The 19,560-nt window shown below is 38.9% G+C and overlaps 1 protein-coding gene across 3 annotated transcripts in view; it reads right to left on the reverse strand.

Moving 5' to 3' along the window:
* Nucleotides 1–19,560, reverse strand: part of LOC126248754 (solute carrier family 12 member 8) — a 188,363-nt gene that overhangs the window by 63,103 nt on the left and 105,700 nt on the right. For all 3 annotated transcript variants that reach the window (XM_049950109.1, XM_049950101.1, XM_049950118.1), the window contains exons 7-9: nucleotides 18,068–18,168; nucleotides 8,422–8,555; nucleotides 900–1,099 (exon numbers count right to left, since the gene is read on the reverse strand). In XM_049950109.1, coding sequence (XP_049806066.1) covers nucleotides 900–1,099; nucleotides 8,422–8,555; nucleotides 18,068–18,168 — 435 coding nt within the window. The remainder of the gene's footprint in view (nucleotides 1–899; nucleotides 1,100–8,421; nucleotides 8,556–18,067; nucleotides 18,169–19,560) is intronic.

Genomic DNA, 19,560 nt, shown 5'->3' on the forward strand with positions numbered 1-19,560 from the left:
TGTATCAGGCTTAGTTACTTTTTTCCATATTATGGCTGGATGACACGTATTCCTTCCTAGCTGTGAAGAATTTTCTTTTGCTTTTTTGATGCTACTGAATATCTCATTGGGGATTATTTCATTGTTTTGTTATTTTGTCTACAATATTCAAATTTTAAAATTTTTTCTCCATAAATTTTTGGTTCTTACAGCATTTTTAATATACCATCCCTGTTTCACCACTGGTGGTTTTGGTATTCTTATACTGTATTTTCTCAAAGCAGCATTATTCTAGTGTAATTCTCATTTAGGTTCAATACACCCATAAAACCATTATGTTCACATATTAAGTACTCATGCATGTGACAAAATAATTTCCAGAACTGCCAAAGATTGTTCTGTAAATGGGGTGTCCCAGCAGGAATGGTCAATATTCAGTATTTGACAGGAAGAATAATTCAAAGCAAGACAGTATAGTACACATGAACTCTAAATTCCAAACATTAAGAGCTATGAGAACTTGTTTATCTTTACTGCTGTAAAATCAGCACTTCTACTGAACAAGTGCTCTTAGCTCTTAAGGTATGCATTTTAGAGCCCTTGTCTACTAAACAATTGTTTTTGGTGCATACTGCTTTCTCCAAAAATATGGAATAAAAAGAGTAAGCAGCAGAAAAGATTTGTTTCACAGCCTCGAAGATGATGATGTGCTCAAACCCCTTAAGTATGCATGTTTGAGCCCATGTTTACTCAACTTTTTCACTTTGAATGATGATTCCTGTCATATCCTCATATATTGATCATTCCTCCTGGCACAACTTGTATATATAGTACAGTCTAAGAGTGTATAAAATTAATATGTAAATGCTTGTCTGCATAACACTACTTTTTAGTCACAAAAAACTATGCAGGTTACTCACCTAAATCTGTCTTCACGTCTCTGGTGAATATCATGTGTCTGTGCCAATGCAAAGTATGCGTAATCAATAGAGGCATATGTAATCAGGAAAGGCATGGTGACAACAGGTGCAAGTGTATTTATCTGTCCAACTAGGATGAAAGTCAGCGTAACGACTGCAACCACTGCCAATGAATACAGTGGCACTTTATTGGGACCCCGCTGCAAAATGTTAAATTTAATCACTACACAAAAGTAATTATTCTCATTTTCACATTATTCATAAAGGATAGAGTTATGAACATAATGGGAAACGTAAAAATAATAATACTAACTCCTGCATCACAATGAACACACATCGAATTGAGACCCAAACTGATAATGCAGTGTTAATAATTTAAAAAATGTGCTGACTCAATGTTTTGATTTCAAAATGTGGGCTAGTTAGAGAGAGAGAGATCACAGATCAGGAACCATCCGTACTCAGCCAAGACTGGCCAACATCTCTAATGGATAGGTGTATGCAACGTGGGACAAGAGGGGGCACTGTTGGGCTATAGGGTACAGAGTTTCTATTCACTTCATAATCCTGACAAATTAACGTTTGGCACTGCTGAGCATCAAGGAAAATGCAGTCTCTACACAATTTAAGTTTATTAAGTTGTCATACAGATTACTGGAAATATTCCATTTCCTTGGCACAACAGCACTTTTGGCACTACCATATAGTCAACGAGAATGCAAAACTTTATGAAACATTGCCAAAATAGAGACACCAATTTGTCCACTCATTTGCTCATACAGCTCTTACAAAGCTACAGAAAAGTGCTGGTCAGACGTCTAATCCAAGTTCAGCAAGTCTGTTCAGGGCCATAGGAGTGAGCATTTGTGTGTGTGCTGGTCAGACGTCTAATCCAAGTTCAGCAAGTCTGTTCAGGGCCATAGGAGTGAGCATTTGTGTGTGTGTGTGTGTGTGTGTGTGTGTGTGTGTGTGTGTGTTGCTAGAAAAAAACTAGTACCTGAAAGCTAGCATGAATGCTGTTTTCTATTATTTGTTTCTCTACTCTAGGCAGCAATCCACTATATGTGAGTGCTTGCCTTCCTCTTATTTTACGTATTGCTCCATCCAAGAATTTCCATTATGGTTCTACATGGCAGAAGAACTAAAGCAGTCCCTGGAAGGAAAAAATGGCCATATTATAAGGCAGGTGTTCTCATCTGTGGATCCAAATGCAAATTTGGAAAGAAAAAATTGTCATGTTCTGCACTAGAAAAGAGAAAAATGATGTGAAATTTCAAAGTCTCCCCAAGAATTGAAACCTTTTTGATGTCTATAGGGTGCAACATAGCACAACATGCAGTCAAAGAGTTATAAATTTCGCATCTCAGTTAGCATGACTGCAAAATAAGTTGTCAACCTGAAGAGGCAAAGATGGTTTTGGTTAAGTCACAAGCTTTTAAATAAAGAGCCAGTGCTGTAAGTCTAGTTGGATAATTCCTTTTGCAGAACCTCCACAATAAACATATTTTCAAAAAGATGTTTGGTTAAGGCATACAAATGATGCAATAAATCCATTAACATGATAACACCTGAAATTTTGTAATCAGCGTTACAGAAGTCACCAAAATCAAACAGATTTTTTGGAGTTCATTTCCTGTATTTCCACTTCGAAGAATATTGATCTATGAAATTTTTTCACCACTTCTTTTCTGAAAGTCTGTTTTTTTTTTAATTTTCAGTGTTAACCTAACATTATTGCTATATGCATAAAACATATTTTGTAAACAGCTCTTTATTTCCTAATTCACAGGTTATGCTGGATTTGATCAAATGCAGATGTAATTTAGGATTATTAACCCAAGAAGACTGCATCCATTATCAGATTAACAATATATAAATATGTATGCTGCACACCTTAATAAAATGCATATTTTAGTTATCAATATAATATGCCTCAAAAAAGATACTGAGTGTACAATTATCACTTCCTGAGATACAATAATTTTTGTGTACCTCATACAAAATTTAGTTCTTGGTGCACAAAAGTCTTCAAACTCACTCAATCAGTTACATCAGAAATGACAATTTTAAAATCTTGTGTCTTCTTGGGTAAAATGTTATAAGCACTCATGCCCTAAATGTCCAAAACAACAGACACTGCATACTCATATACTTGAGTCACCTCGATGACTCATTAATCCACCACCTTCAGTGTGAACACAATTACGTTTGACTTCCTGCAGGAATCTCAAAGTATCGAGCATGGAGGACAGGGATGGGGACTGTGGTTAGGTGGCACTAGGTGGGAAGGAGGGTTGGCCGAGGGGTGTACCAAGATAGTCCGTGCAATTGCAATGACCACTGTGTCCAGGTGGCACAGTGATTAATGCAACTGCCTAGTAAGCAGGAGATCTCAAGTTCAAATACCAGCCCAGAACACATTTCCTCTCAGTGCAGCTGACTCCGCATAAAGTCTCGATGCAGTTGACATCCTGAGTTCCTTCTCCTTCCTTTCTCCCCCACCATCCATTTTCCTGTTTTCTTTCCAAGTGCTGTGTATCAAATGGTTCACATGGCTCTGAGCACTATGGGACTTAACTTCTGAGGTCATCAGTTCCCTAGAACTTAGAACTACTTAAACCTAACTATCCTAAGGACATCACACACATCCATGCCCGAGGCAGGATTCGAACCTGCGACAGTAGCGGTCGCATGGTTCCAGACTGTAGTGCCTAGAACTGCTCGGCTACCCTGGCCGGCTCCTGTATATCATCCTCCATTAGTTTTATTCCCCTCTTATCCTATCAAATGCAGTCCACTCAAACTAGGTCCTCTCAGATAGAAATGGAAGCTTCAGCCATTGTACATGCTGTGAAGAAATTTCATTCTTTTTTTATGGTACCAAATTCCATCTCATCACTGATCACAAATCACTGGTTTCTTTACTCAGTCCTTCTGCATCATTTTCAGATAAAGCAACACATTGAATTCAACATTGGGCTCTTTTTCTATCACGTTACAACTATGAGATTCATTTCCACCCTACGAATCAACATGCAAATGCCAATGCTCTATCTCACCTGCTGGCTGGTCCAGACCTAGGATTTGATCAGGAGGAATTGCTTTGTTTCCACATTCATGCCACCGCATGGCAGACAGTTCAGTTCATGGTTTTCCTATTGGTACAACATGACTGGTTGGTTTCCAGAATGAGATTTTCACTCTGCAGCGGAGAGTTTCATGACTGGTTGGATTCGTCACCTTCTCGTATGTCGGACCCCCTCTGTAATTATTACATCTTTCCACATTGGTTCTCTGTCATGGGTGGTGTTCTGCTTTAACACACGGATCATGCTCCCTTTGAGTAGTGATCCCCTCAGCACTTCGTTTGGAGGTTCTCCATTTATTACATGCAGATCATTGGAGTGTATCATCCACAAAAGTGTTGGCCAGTCAACATGTGTTTTGGCCGGCTTAGACAGTGACATTACCCATCTGGATTCCTCCTGTTCACAGTGTATGAGTATCACACAGCGTCCCGGGCATTGTCATCTCCCTGGCTGACACCATCACATGCATCACATGCAAGCACCATCACATGCATGTGGATTTCACTGGCCTCTTTCTCAGTGCTTATTGTCTATTGGTCACTGACGCATATTCTTGTTTTCCGGATGTCGTTCATTGTGTTTTAACATCCACAACTGCCACTGTTGCAGCCTTGCCCAAAATTTTTCACCTGAAGGTTTGCACACGATGTTAGTGTTTGATAATGGTCCACAATTTTCATTGCAAGAGTTTGCAGCATTTGAGATGCCCATAGTATCTGTCACATCCTTGCCCCACTGTTCTATCCACAAGATAATGGTGAGGTGGAAAAGCTAGCGCAAATATTCAAAACTCGCATGAAAAAATATATTGCCAACTCTTCGTCCGATGTTGCCTTAGATCAGTTTTTCTCCTTGTAATATTTCATGCCATTCAGCAAGAAGAGCCCACCGGAGCTACTTCGTGAGTACCAGCCGAGGACACTGCTACACCTCCTGCATCCTCCACTTGAACATCAACCTGTACAGCTGCCATGCCTCTTTTGGCCAAGTGTGACTGACTGTGTGCATGGTTTTGGACGTCTGCCTAAATGCATTCCAGCTTTCATTGCCAGATGCCAGAGGCAGCGTCTCTGTGACATTTGCATGGTGGATGGCCTATGCTTGAGGCATCGTAATCAGCTTCGCCTTCGCGTGGATGGCTGGAGCCTGCTGTCACACCATCACCTCCAAGCCCGCCCACATCAGGCGTCACATCACCTGCTGCTGCCAGTTCTCCTCCTCCATACAGGTGAGGGCATCCCTCCTTGCTGGCCAAACCAGCAGTTCCTCAACTGCTTCTGACACAATCATCAGGGATTCCATCACCCATTACTGAGCACCCGCTGATACCAGTATCATCAGCACCATGAGCACCATCACCAGAGCTGATGCCTGAGGTTGATATGGAAGCAGCCCTGGTGTCACCGGTGTTGCCATATGGCCGAAAGCTTTAACTGTGAGAGTATTTTTGGTTGCGCCTAACTGTGACTCAACATCTCCACTTTCCTTCTCATAATATATACATATATAGCAAAACTACTATTAATATCCCTTGTTCCTTTGATTATACACTCTCGTGCACTGAATACTTTTTCCTTGATGATAGATTACATGAAAATATGATGCCATATGAAAGCAGTGAATGAAAGTAGGCTTAGTAAGCTAATGTGCTTACATGTTTACTGCCAAAACTTGCAATAACACTACTAGCATAGGTAGCTAAACTCAGACGTTTCAGCAGATCAGCAATGTCTTTCCTTCAGTTGAATCACTCATCAATGCACACCCCAAACATTTGGAATATTCTGCCTTAGCTACAGACTTCTGTTCAAACTCTACATTTATTAATAGTGTTGTATCATTTCCTGTACAGAACTGTATACCTACATATGCTGATTGTGCAAATCATGGAATTCTTCTAGATAAGCTTATCTAGAAGAATTCCATGATTTTCACAATCAGAAGCATATTAGAGATCACAGAAAATTTCAATTGATTATGTTCAGTTACTCAGAGAATTTAATATTTGATCAGTGAATGCATATATAGTATTTTCTGCTTAAAAGCCTTTCTGAAAACCAAACTGGTAGTTTGTTAGTATTTTATTTTTACAAATATATGAAGTTACTTTGAATACATTATTCTGCCAAGAAATTTAAAGAACGCCGTCAGAAGTGAGACTGGGCAGCAGTTGTCGGCATCAGACCTATCCCCCTTTTTATGCAATAGTTTAATGACATCATATTTCAATCTATCAGGAAAAATGCCCTGTTTCAGTGAGTTTTTACGAATTTGGCTGAGCCTCCTACTTGTCTGTTGGGAACAAGCTGTCAGTACTTTGTCAGAGATGCCAAAAATTAAATGTGGGCTTTTACTTTTGAGTGAGTTTATTATTTTCCTTCAAAAGGAGAGATGGGTAGAATTTCAACTTTATCATATTGGATAGGTATTTCCTCTTCCATGTACAGCTTTTCATTTTCTAATGAACGTTTGAATCCTACTTTCTCCACATATATTTATCGATCCACTTAATTGCCCACATTTCAATACAGCTGACATATGACCAATAGAAAATTTGTTTGTATCCAAACATGATACATCAAATTTATTCAAAATTGCAAATAAGGACAAACATCAGCTGTAGAATGGAATGACGACTATAAAAATTTGTGGCACACCAGGACTCGAACCCAGATTTCCCACTTATCACGAGTGGTCGCCTTACCATTTGGTTATCTGTGAACGACTCACGGCCACACCCAAACTTTCACATGTCATCAACCATACGCTTACTGCATAATGAGTGTAGTCACAGCAGTGCCTGCTCCTTTGGATACACATGCATGTCCAAAGGAACTTTAAATCGTAATCAGAATAACATAAGCACTGCAATATCATACACAGGCACTGCAATATTGTACCTGGATAGGAATTGGCATCAAAGTGACTGATGTCTTGTGTAAGCCATTTTGATGGTCATGTTCCAGCAGACGACATATTTCGTTAAGTCACTACCATCCCAGGTGATTCCTGAAATTAAATAATTGCAATGGATATTCATGAATAACTTTTGTTTGGAGCTTGCATAATTCTTAAATTAGAATGGCAGCTGGGTCTGCTACCACCAACTGGGAAGCAACAGAAAGTGAGGAATGGAAGTACCTATCTTTGCCAAAAATGAACAAGTTTCAAATATAATCATATGCGGGGAAGGTTATGCTGTCCTACTTATGGGATTGTGCAAAATGATTCCAGATCATGACATACCTGGAGGGAACATTCGCCGCTTCATCATATTAAGAGCTCTGATTAGATTATCAATGAGATTTAATTAAACGAAAGGTAGAGAAATTGTTGATATGTTCCTATATAATTTTGTAACAACATAACCACAATATTTCTCTGTGTGTTTTATTTATATATGAACATCAAATTGTTGCCCTCAAGCATCCATACTAAATTTCCATCATAACATATGGGAGCCTGTGCCTTTGCAAGATAAGGAGATCACAGAACACAATGGCCTCCAAAGCACATGCAAGAAACCTGACCATTAGCAACTTACCTACTGAATGTTGTCCTCATAGACCATGCACAACAGACATTGCTCTCACACACATGTGGGTTTTTGTATCACTGGTTGTGGATTTGGGAGGAATTACTATTTGTTCAGATGGCAGGTAGACAGTAAGAACAACTTCTGAAATGGGAATTCATGTGCATCATGAGATTTGCACGGAGTGTAGTTAACAATAGAACCATATTCACCATTCTGAGTGAGGTGACAGCATTGGGAGACAAAAGCGATTGTGCATGTTTGTTAACTCTGATAAAGGGCTTTGACCTTGAGTTCAGCAATTATCTACTTTTTCTTTAGGTGCCTGCTGACTGCTTTGCATGTCTTATTTGACAAATCCGCAATTTATTGTCTAAATCATATTTCAAAATTTACACCATAATTTGTAGATTAAATCATATGATAGCCACCCAACACTTTTTCTTCAATTTCTTTGTCCATGAAGGAAGCTGCACCTCATCAACATAACAAAGCCTTTTTTTCCTCCATTTCAGCACAGAAGTGTGCGATATATATAATCAGAAGTTCTCCACAATATTCAGTGAAGAGACCATACCAAAAATTTGTGAAATGCATAGATAATTTCCAACAACAGAGTAGAAGTGACGTACAGAAACAAACATGCTTGAATATACAGGATTGGCCGAAAGTCACAAAGGGGCAAAAGAGTTATAACTGCACGTAACTTTTTTATTCATTCTTTTCTCCATTCTTATCTTTCAAATTATGACAGAAGATGATTGACCATCCTTGAGTCTATGAAATATACATGGAAATTATTGATAAATAAAAAAGTTAAGTCACACTTCATGACTTTTGGCCAACTTTGTAGCTGTCACTGATATAATAAAAATTTCACGTAGCTGTTTCCACTTACCCCTCGTCCTAATATTTGTATGATAGGTATAACATTCTCATTGGCAACTGACTGTAGGACACGTGGTGTACCGTACATTGCCCCCAAGCAGCTGGACATTGAAGACACGTACAAACCAGCTAGCAATAAAACACCTGTAACAATTTCATTCATTGTCAGAAGTGTAAATGATAATACCTTATGGTCAAGCACACAAATGTAACACATACTAGCAAATACCGATCAAAGAAGACCAAGCCATTTTAAAAGAAATAAAAACTAAATAAACAGAACAATACAGAAATGCCTGACAATGTACCTTCTGTGCTAACGAATGCTGAACATCTGAAATGCTGTGTCAGGCACAAATGCAAAGCAATTTAAATAAATATAGCAGAAAATTGTTGATCTACCACAATACAACAGTATGTAATACAATTTTTTGTAAAGGAGAACATGGCAATTACTGAAATTTGTTATTTATTTATTAATTGGTATTGCACAAATGGAATAGCTTTAAACTTCAAAAAACAGAGCTCATCCAGTTTAACAATGTCATAAATATGTTGTCTCCTCTTAACACAGAGTTTAGGATCAGCTACTTTTGCCATCAGAATAATTGCCAACTATATGGAAACAGAAATTAAGTATTACACATGCTTCATGTATTTTCATTCATTACTGTCCTACAAGATAATACCTGGACTCTTCAGTAAGGCAAAAAGCATTCATTCCACAAAAGTAAACTGATATGGTTTTGAAGTAGCAGTGTTTAAAGACAAAACTTCAGTAATTAAACTAAACAGACTTACATTTGATGTTCACAAATTTAGATTTTTCAGGCATCTGTATAGGCACCTGGGAATATTAACCACAGCTCCACAGTACATTCAGTTACTTAGGAAATTTGTCATCAAAATCCACTGCATTTACTCACTGCACGTAGACTGTAGAGAAGGTTTTATCGTAAGTATTATCACTGGTTTTATGTGGCCTACCATGAATTCCTCTCCTGTGCCAGCCTTTTTACCTCAGAGTAGCACTTCAACCTATGTTCGCAATTATTTGCTGGATACATCCCAATCTCTATGTCTTAACAGATGTCCCTTCTTCTTGTCAGTGTTTTCCACATATTCCTTTCCTCATCAATTCTGTGCAGTACCTTCTCATCTAATCAGTACACCTAATTTTCAACATTCTCCAGTAGAATCACATCTCAAACTCATCTATTCCTTTCTGTTTCAGCTTTCCCACCGTCTATGTCTCACTGCTAAACAATTCTGTGCTCCAAACGTACTTTCTGAGAAATTTCTTCCTCTAAGACCTATGTTTGATACTAGTAGAATTCTAATGGCCGGAAATGCCTTTTTCTGCTAGTGCTCGTCTGCTTTTCATGTCCTCCTTGCTCCATCCATCATGTGTTATTTTGTCAAAAAATGGTTCAAATGGCTCTGAGCACTATGGGACTCAACTGCTGTGGTTATCAGTCCCCTAGAACTTAGAACTACTTAAACCTAACTAACCTAAGGACATCACACACATCCATGCCCGAGGCAGGATTCGAACCTGCGACCGTAGCAGTCCCACGGTTCCGGACTGCGCGCCTAGAACCGCGAGACCACCGCGGCCGGCTTATTTTGTCATCTAGGTAGCAGAATTCCTCAACTTCACACACTTCGTGATCACCAAATATAATGTTATGTCCCTGTTCTCATTTCTGCTACTTTTCATAACCTTCATCTTTCTACAATTTACTCTCAGTCCCATATTCTGTACACATTAGACTGTTCATTCCATTCAACAAGTCCTGTAATTCTTCACTTTCACTGAGGACAGCAATGTCATCAGTTAATCTTAACAATGATATACTTTCACCTTGAATTTTAATCCCACTTTTTATTTCCATCATAGCTTCTTCGAAGTATGGATTGAACGGCAGGGGTGAAAAACTACATCCCTGTCCCACACCTTTTTTAATCTGTGCTCTCCATTCTTGGTCCTCCACTTCTAATATTCCCACTTGGTTCTTGTACATGTTGTATATCTCTTGTCTTTCCCTATAGCTTACACTTATTTTTCACAGGATGTGAAACATCTTGCATCATTCAATGTCTAACACTTTTTCCAGGCCAACAAATCTAACGAAAGTGTCTTGATTCTTCTTCAGTCTTGCTTCCAGTATGAACCGCAATATCAAACTGCCTCTCTGGTGCCTTTACCTTTCCTAAAGGCAAACTGATCTTCGTCTAACAGATCCTCAATTTTCTTTTACATTCTTTTGTATATTATTCTTGTCAGCAACATGGCTGAATGAGCTGTTAAGCAGAATGTGTGATAATTCTTGTGCTTCTCGGCTCTTGCTATCTTGGGAATTGTTTGGATGATGTTTTTCTGAAAGTGTGATGGTATATCACCCGTCTCATAAATTCTACACACCAATGTGAATAATCATTTCAGATTTTCTTGATTCCCTACCACGTTTAAATTCTGCCATTCCATGCCCCAACGTAGAACATTATCCTTTCATTGGTTATTCAATCTTTTACTCATGGTCACCTCCCCCCTGGCAGCCCTCTCCTGCAGATCCCAACGGAGGACTGGACTGAAATCTTTTGCTGATGGGGAGATCATCATGACACTTTCAATTACAGGCCACATCCTGTGGATGTACGTTATATTTCTCTTTAATGCAGTGGTTTCCATTGCCTTCTCCATCCTCATGCCTTTGATCATTGCTGATTCTTCCACTTTTTAGGCGAGTTTCCCAGGCCAAGGGCAAGGGCAAGGGCAAGGGAGTGCACTGAACCTCTGTCTACTCCTCTGCCCTCTTTGACATGGTGGCTGGCAGATTGAGTGCAACTTCTCATGTCGAAAGTCTTCGGCCGTCATTGCTGATGATCTTTATTCAAAATTTAAGCAGTGATGGGGTTTGATCCCAGGACAGAGGACATTTTGATTACCAATCAAAGAGGCTATCCCTAGACCATAGGAGCGCAATGAATTCCGTACGTTACTGTTTGTAAAAAGTGAAACACTCAGAATCAATGGTCTGCAACATGCCATGATAAGAGGATGTGTAGAACAGCAAACCATAATAAGTGATTTAACTAGCAGATTGGTGATGTGCACGTAGTTCCAATAGTGCCCTTTTTTTGTGTGACCAGACGGGTCTGTGTCATGCAATGCTCAGTCAGCGTGGAGTTATCATACGAAATGGAAATGAGTAACCAAGTCCACTATGCCTCACATCCATCACAGGTTTGTATCTCGGCATGTGAGAGCATTTGAAGAGAGCAGAATGATTGTCATCTGCGAGGCATGTCTGTTGTTCTGTGACACTGCAGCTCATGCACAACATGCTGCTTCAATAGCACGGCGTATGTGGAACCAGTGGAGAGAAGAATACAGCACTGCATCAACAGGCTACTGGTTGACACAATGTGACCACAGCATAAGATGACTGCCATCTTGTCTGCTTGGCCGTAATGGACAAAACATCTTCCACCACAGTGTGGGTGCAACATCGGAGCACTGCAACCTGTCGGCGTTGATGTTGATGGTTCAATGGCATCTTCTGCAGGCTGAAATTGTGGCAAGCATGTCATTACTTTGGCTTCCATTGACCAGAACCCACCAATGCCGCAGAGTGCAATGGGTGTGTTAACACCAACATGGCATGCTGAGTGGCTTCAACTTGGTCCTACAGTGATGGCTGCATATGTATTTAACAATGCCACGATGAAAACAGTCAGCACACTGTATTGTTGAGCAGCATAGCAGACAAATGCCAAGTAAAGTGTGATGGTTTGATGCAACATTGCCTATAACACGTGATCTCACCTCCCTAATTTTTCAGGGCATTCTGAACAGCTACACTACATCAGGGAGGTTTACCAGCCCAAGACACTGCCCCTCCTCTGTTTAGCTCTGACCAAGTTTTGCAGGGCAAGTCAAATCACAGTGATTTTTGAGTGTCACATGGCATATTACTATTCTGTTGTTCTATCCATTCTTGAGTCAGTGTGCTTGTATGACTCTCCTCATCATCCACAGTGCTCCTACTATTTTTGTTGGTCGTTGCATGAGCAGAATCAGTTATGATTTGCATCACTGATATCTTACTGGGTTATAAGATTTTTACCATCCATAATCTGTTTGTACTCATTCATGACAGCATTCATGTGTTGTAGTTGAGGGGGTGGAATCAGTACTATTAGCTGTTCCCTAAGGGTTGATTTGATGACATCAGCAATCATTCTCATGATGTTATTTAGCCACATCTATTTTTTGTATGTGTGGGCTGTTTAACCAAACTGAGGACGACCATTCATTGGTTGAGAAGACAAGATCCAGAGTAGAATAATGTAGAGTGCATGGCGATGTTCCCCTGGTTGTTTGACATAGCTTTTGGATGATTTGTAGTTTGAGAGTTATAGAAATATCATAAATACAATACTAAAAGGGGAATAATTAGTTAAATAAAAATCCTTTTTTATATATTTTTTTAAATTGGTCTAAGAAGTATAAAATAGTTTATCCTAGCCCCATGATTCCTAACCATATAAAAAAAGTCCTGAATATATGGGACTGTGCATTTTTAATAGCTATGAAAATACTTGTAGCTTTTAAAATGAAAAATGTGGGGCACATGTAATAGATAATATTAGGGAGGTGAACTACACATGCATCAATTACATAATGCTTGCGCTCCACATCTTTAATTTTAAATCTTACAAGTATTTTCATAGTTATTAAAAATTCACAATCACAAATTTTCAGAACTATCTGGATTGGATCAGGAATCTGAATGGGGATAGGAGAAATTCCTTTATATTTATTAGTCCAATTTAAAAATGTGATATACTAAAAATTCATTTGTATTTAAGTAATTATTTTCTGCTTTCTAATCTTGTGTATGTGAAATTTTTCAATCAATTTAAATTAAAACATTTTTATGATCTTACAACTAAGACTTGAGGTAAATTTCAGGTTTATTCTCTTCACCTGTGTCAACCATTATACTGCTTCCTCCTAGGTTATTCTTGTAAAAAGACTGTGAAAGTAAAAATTAGAGAGTCAAGCTCACATGTAGGACTACCAGTAATCAGTCATACTGTAAACCATTCACAACTGGAACAGAAAAATGGGGAAATGGCAATGGTACACAAAATACTCTCTCCCACACACCAGCCAAGAAAGCGAGTTGATATAGCACTGTCATCCAGTTATGAGCAATGGTGAAAGTTTCAAGGCTCTACTAGTTCATTGGTAAGTTAGTTTAAAATCAACTGCAAAATTTGTACTGAGCAGAGAAACAGACAATAAAGCTACCTAATAAAAACATAACAAAAAATGATTGTCACCTCTCTCTTGTGAGTCTAATTTTGACACATAAGTTGCTCTTGTGTATCATATAGGAATTCTCCAACAGAATTAAAAACACCCTAAACCTAACTATGCATGGTTACTTCTTACTGTTTTTTTTTTTTTTTTTTTTTTTTTGGGGGGGGGGGGGGGGGGGCAGACAAACTATGCTAGAGTCCAAAATTAGAGCAACAAATGGAAATTTTAGAACGTTGGACTTCTTTTACCACAAAACAGTATAAACAGGAGATAATAAAGTAGAAACAATGTAAAGAACACAACGTCATCAACTGCAACATGCATAACAGTAGACAAAAATGTTCTTCGTGTTCCCCCCCCCCCCAACTGAATGGATCTGCACAAACATTCTGACAACTGGTTAATGTGTTCAGTATGGGGTGTGACCACCTCTGGCATCAATACAGACCTGACAATGATGGGACATGCTGTGAATGATATCATCAGTCCCACGTTGATGTAATACCGCCCATTCTTCCTGCAGACCAACTCCCAAGTCTTGGAGAGTGGTTGGTGGATGCCGACGTGATGCAATATGCCTCCCTACTGCATCTCAGACACGCTCTACAGTATTCAAATTGGGAGAGTGAGCAGGCCATGCCATTTTTCCAAAAAAAAACTGCCCATTAGATCCTAAGATCTCCTCAAGGTATCTCACAGCAGTTAAATCTTGCTGATTCACCCATACAATTTCATGAAGTAGTGTCTGAGTGGTCAACATAATCCCTGGCCACACCATTAGGGATCCTCCTCGGTATTGGTCCCTTTGCACAATATTTGTGTCCCAAAATCATGTTCCACATGCCCTCCAGATGAGAATCTGTTGAGAATCACTCTCCAGACCAAATCGGGACTCATCTGCGAAAAGAACATTGGCCCACTGCTCGACCGTTTGGGTGGCATGTTGACAGCTCCATTCTAGATGTTCCCTTCTGCGAAGACATGCCAGAGATAAACATACAGCAGCTCTCCAACAATACAGGTCACTCTGCAGGAGCCTTCTGTACACCATTTGTCTGCATACAACACACCCACACCGCGATGCTGCGAGGTCAGATGCCAGTTGTAGTGCTGTAATAAGGTGGTACTGTCATGCCCACACATGGTCGGCCCTGTCTTCCCTGTCTTGGTCTCTCAGATACAGTTTCGGTCTCTATAAACCGTCAACTCATTGGAGAAACGACAGAATGATTCACCTTAAGCCATCGGGTCCCATCAGTTTGCGATTCTCCTGCTTCCATCTTCATATGGCCCTCCACAGCAGAGAATATGTAGGCTTCTTCTCTGTGCCATAATGCACCATCTGTGACTGTGTACACAGCGACTGTTTATGTGAGACTACCCTGCAAACACTACCCTGTTTGATATGTGCCCTGACATCATTGCTGGAGTGGTTGTCCACTGATTGGAATGCCATCTATCGTGTAGAACATGATTGTCACGACATCTGTTGATAGTTTGTATGATTATATCATGAGGACACAGGATGGAGAAATAGCAGTTTGTTGCTTTAATTTTGGACACCAGCATATTTACCATTATTTTACTGACTAATTCACTCAAAAGAGTTATGAAAAAGTGATAATGAGAACAGTTTTAAGATTGGTTGTGCCAGCATTGTTATGTGCTTCCAAATCAATTAATGTTGTTTAAGATAGTATTTATTAAAGCTATGGCTTGGATTTGATTTTTTTTTAAATTAATCCATGTTTCTGCCTTTTATTACATCTGTAATGTGAGCTTGTATCATGATGTGTACATCCAGTTACTGTTTAGTTGCAGGCAGAGACAATGATCATGTGTGGGTGAGTCGTCCTTGAGAAGGTATGTGTGTTGTCTATTTTAGAAAAAGGCCTATTGGCCAAAAGTTCAACATGTATGGCAGCCTTTTTGTTGTGTCTGTCTGCGACTCAACATCTTCTCTATATGGTGAGTAGTAATCTTTCCTTTTCATTTATATAATTACAAACAGCAGAGGGCCTGTAACACTTCCCTGGGTAACACCAGATATCACTTCTGTTTGACTTGATGACTTTCCATAAATTACTGTGAACTGTGAGCTTTCTAACAGGAAATCATGAATCCAGTTGCACAACTGAGACGATACTTCACAGGCATGCAATTTAAACAATACTATAATCCAAAGAATGGCTTCACAGGCTTTAAGGTCAAAGGGTTCTTAGCTTATGTAACACCCCTACACTGGCAACTACTGCCAAATACCAGTGAGTTGCTGTAGCTGCTAGCATCCATAGTCAAACTCTTCTATTTGGCAAAAATAATTTAATAACAAAATAAACAATTATGGTGAGCAATAGTGAGTGAGAATTATGGTCCACCTAAGACCCAAGCTGAAACAAGGCCCCGGGAGTAGACAACATTCCATTAGAACTGCTGATAGCCTTGGGAGAGCCAGTCATGACAGAACTCTACCATCAGGTGAGAAAGATGTATGAGACAGATGAAATACCCTCAGACTTCAAGAAGAATATAATAATTCCAATCCTAAAGAAAGCAGGTGTTGACAGGTGTGAAAATTACTGAACTATCAGTTTAGTAAGTCATGGCTGCAAAATACTAACACAAATTCTTTACAGACGAATGGAAAAACTGGTAGAAGCCGACCTCAGGGAAGATAAGTTTGGATTCCATAGAAATGCTGAAATATGCGAGGCAATACTGACCCTACAACTTATCTTAGAAAACAGATTAAGGAAAGACAAATCTACATTTCTAGCATTTGTAGATTTAGAGAAAGCTTTTGACAATGTTGACTGAAATACTCTCTTTCAAATTCTGAAAGCGGTATGGGTAAAATACAGGGAGTGAAAGGCTATTTACAATTTGTACAGAAACCGGATGGCAGTTAGAGTCGAGGTGCAGGAAAGTGAAGCAGTGGTTGGAAAGGGAGTGAGTAGTCTATCCCTGATGTTATTCAATCTGTACATTGAGCAAGCACTAAAGGAAACAAAAGAAAAGTTTGGAGTAGGGATTAAAGTCCATGGAGAAGAAATGAAAACTTTCAGGTTTGCCAATGACATTGTAATTCTGTCAGAGACAGCAAAGGACTTGGAAGAGCAGTTGAACAGAATGTACAGTGTCTTGAAAGGAGAATATAAGATGAATATCAGCAGGAATAAAATGAGGATAATGGAATGTAGTCAAATTAAATCAGGTGATGCTGACGGAATTAGACGGGGAAATGAGACACTTAAAGTAGTAAATGAGTTTTGTTATTTGGGGAGCAAAATAAGTGATGATGGTCGAAGTAGAGAGGATATAAAATGTAGACTGGCTATGGCAAGGAAAGCGTTTCTGAAGGAGAAAAATTTGCTAACATTGAGTATACACTTAAGTGTCAGGAAGTCCTTTCTGAAAGTATTTGTATGGTGTGCAGCCATGTATGGATGTGAAACACGGGCAATAAATAGTTTAGATAAGAAGAGAATGCAAACTTTTGAAATGTGGTGCTACAGAAGACTGCTGATGATTAGATGGATACATTACATAACTAAAGAGTTGGTACTGAATAGAATTGGGGAGAAGAGGAATTTATGGTACAACTTGACTAGAAGAAGGAATCGGATGGTAGGACACGTTCTGAGGCATCAAGGGATCACCAATTTAGTACTGGAGGGAAGTGTGAAGGGTAAAAATCGTAGAGGGAGACGAAGAGATGAATACACTAAGCAGATTCAGAAGAATGTAGGTTGCAGCAATTACTCAGAGATGAAGAAACTTGCATAGGGTAGAACAGCATGGAGAGCTGCATTGAACTAGTTTGTCAACTGAAGACCACAACAACAACAACAACAACAACAAGGGGGCAAAAATAATGGTTTGGTGTACGCGAGAATTACTTTCTCACTTAAGTATTACAGGAAATTGATGAGGCACCTGACACATGCTGCTTTCCACTACCCTTTAGCTCACAAGTAATCATTAATTCCATCCTTAAGACATGTTCATTATATGTTTACACACTTTTCATTATTCCAGCATCTGTGTCAAAGTGAAACTTTATATTTATGAAACAACCAGTTACAATTATATTAAAATAACAGACATTCGCTTGCATAGAAAGAATCAAGTCAGTAGCTAACAAGTCTGTAGTGGCCAGCTCCATTGGTTAGTTGAAGCAGAGAATCATAGTACCCCTAAGTAAAAGTTCCACAGTGCACAATCTCATACCAACATAGTTATAGGGGCTGTAGATGTAGAAATTTGCAGCAAGGATTTAGAAATAATATTTAAGAAATGAACTGGGCTTAAAAATTTTACTTACTAACAATAGAAACTTTAGAGGCAATCATGAAGTCTGTGAGTAAAACATAGCGTTGACATGTTGATCCCAGGAACAGCACAAAAATCAGATAGAGAAGTGTCCTGTAGGCAAATGAAAAATATTAGTTAATAATGGACACATTATTATCTTGAATTTAAATAAATAAAAAATACATGCAAGTTTCCATAAAACAGGTATATTCAATTCTGAACATGAAAGTGTACAACACAAATGAACAATTATTAATGTATGAAAAAGAATTAATAAGTAAAGCAACAGTTTCAAAATTATGGGTGTGAATGTCGACGGGAGTTTAAACTGGGGGAAAAATTGGAGCTTGTTACACAACTCTGTTCTGCCACTGTTGCACTTTGTGCAATTGCGAGCATTGACAGAAACAAATCAGCAAATTAAATACTTTGCTTCTTTCCATTAAATAACAGCTTATGGAATTAAATCCTGGAATATCTCAACTTTAGGGAAGAACACTTTCATAGCACAAAAGACAATAGGAGTAAGACAGGGTATTCATTTATATGACTGCCTTCTAAATAATTATTTAATGATATTAATATAATAGAGGGAAACATTCCACGTGGGAAAAATATATCTAAAAACAAAGATGATGTGACTTACCGAACGAAAGGGCTGGCAGGTCGATAGACACACAAACAAACACAAACATACACACAAAATTCAAGCTTTCGCAACAAACTGTTGCCTCATCAGGAAAGAGGGAAGAAGAGGGAAAGACGAAAGGATGTGGGTTTTAAGGGAGAGGGTAAGGAGTCATTCCAATCCCGTCCTTTTTCCCCCTAAGGTAAGTCTTTCCGCTCCCGGGATTGGGATGACTCCTTACCCTCTCCCTTAAAACCCACATCCTTTCGTCTTTCCCTCTCCTTCCCTCTTTCCTGATGAGGCAACAGTTTGTTGCGAAAGCTTGAATTTTGTGTGTATGTTTGTGTTTGTTTGTGTGTCTATCGACCTGCCAGCGCTTTCGTTCGGTAAGTCACATCATCTTTGTTTTTAGATATAATTATTTAATGACTTATATCTAAAAACAAAGATGATGTGACTTACCAAATAAAAGTGCTGGCAGGTCGACAGACACACAAACAAACACAAACATACACACAGAATTCAAGCTTTCGCAACAAACTGTTGCCTCATCAGGAAAGAGGGAAGGAGAGGGAAAGACGAAAGGATGTGGGTTTTAAGAGAGAGGGTAAGGAGTCATTCCAATCCCGGGAGCGGAAAGACTTACCTACGTGGAATGTTTCCCTCTATTATAACCATATTTAATGACTTAAATATATCAACTGCAGCATTACAGTGTGTATACTGTAATATAACAGACAATAAACACGCAATATAGAATACAATACCTATTTTTAATGTACTATATGATACACGGATGTGAGTCCTGTAATGTCTTATTACTACCATTCACATTTTGTCATTCATCAAGTTAAAAAAATTTTAATTATGCAATA

The sequence above is a fragment of the Schistocerca nitens genome, chromosome 1 (assembly GCF_023898315.1).
Source record: "Schistocerca nitens isolate TAMUIC-IGC-003100 chromosome 1, iqSchNite1.1, whole genome shotgun sequence".
In the NCBI taxonomy this organism is placed as follows: domain Eukaryota; kingdom Metazoa; phylum Arthropoda; class Insecta; order Orthoptera; family Acrididae; genus Schistocerca; species Schistocerca nitens.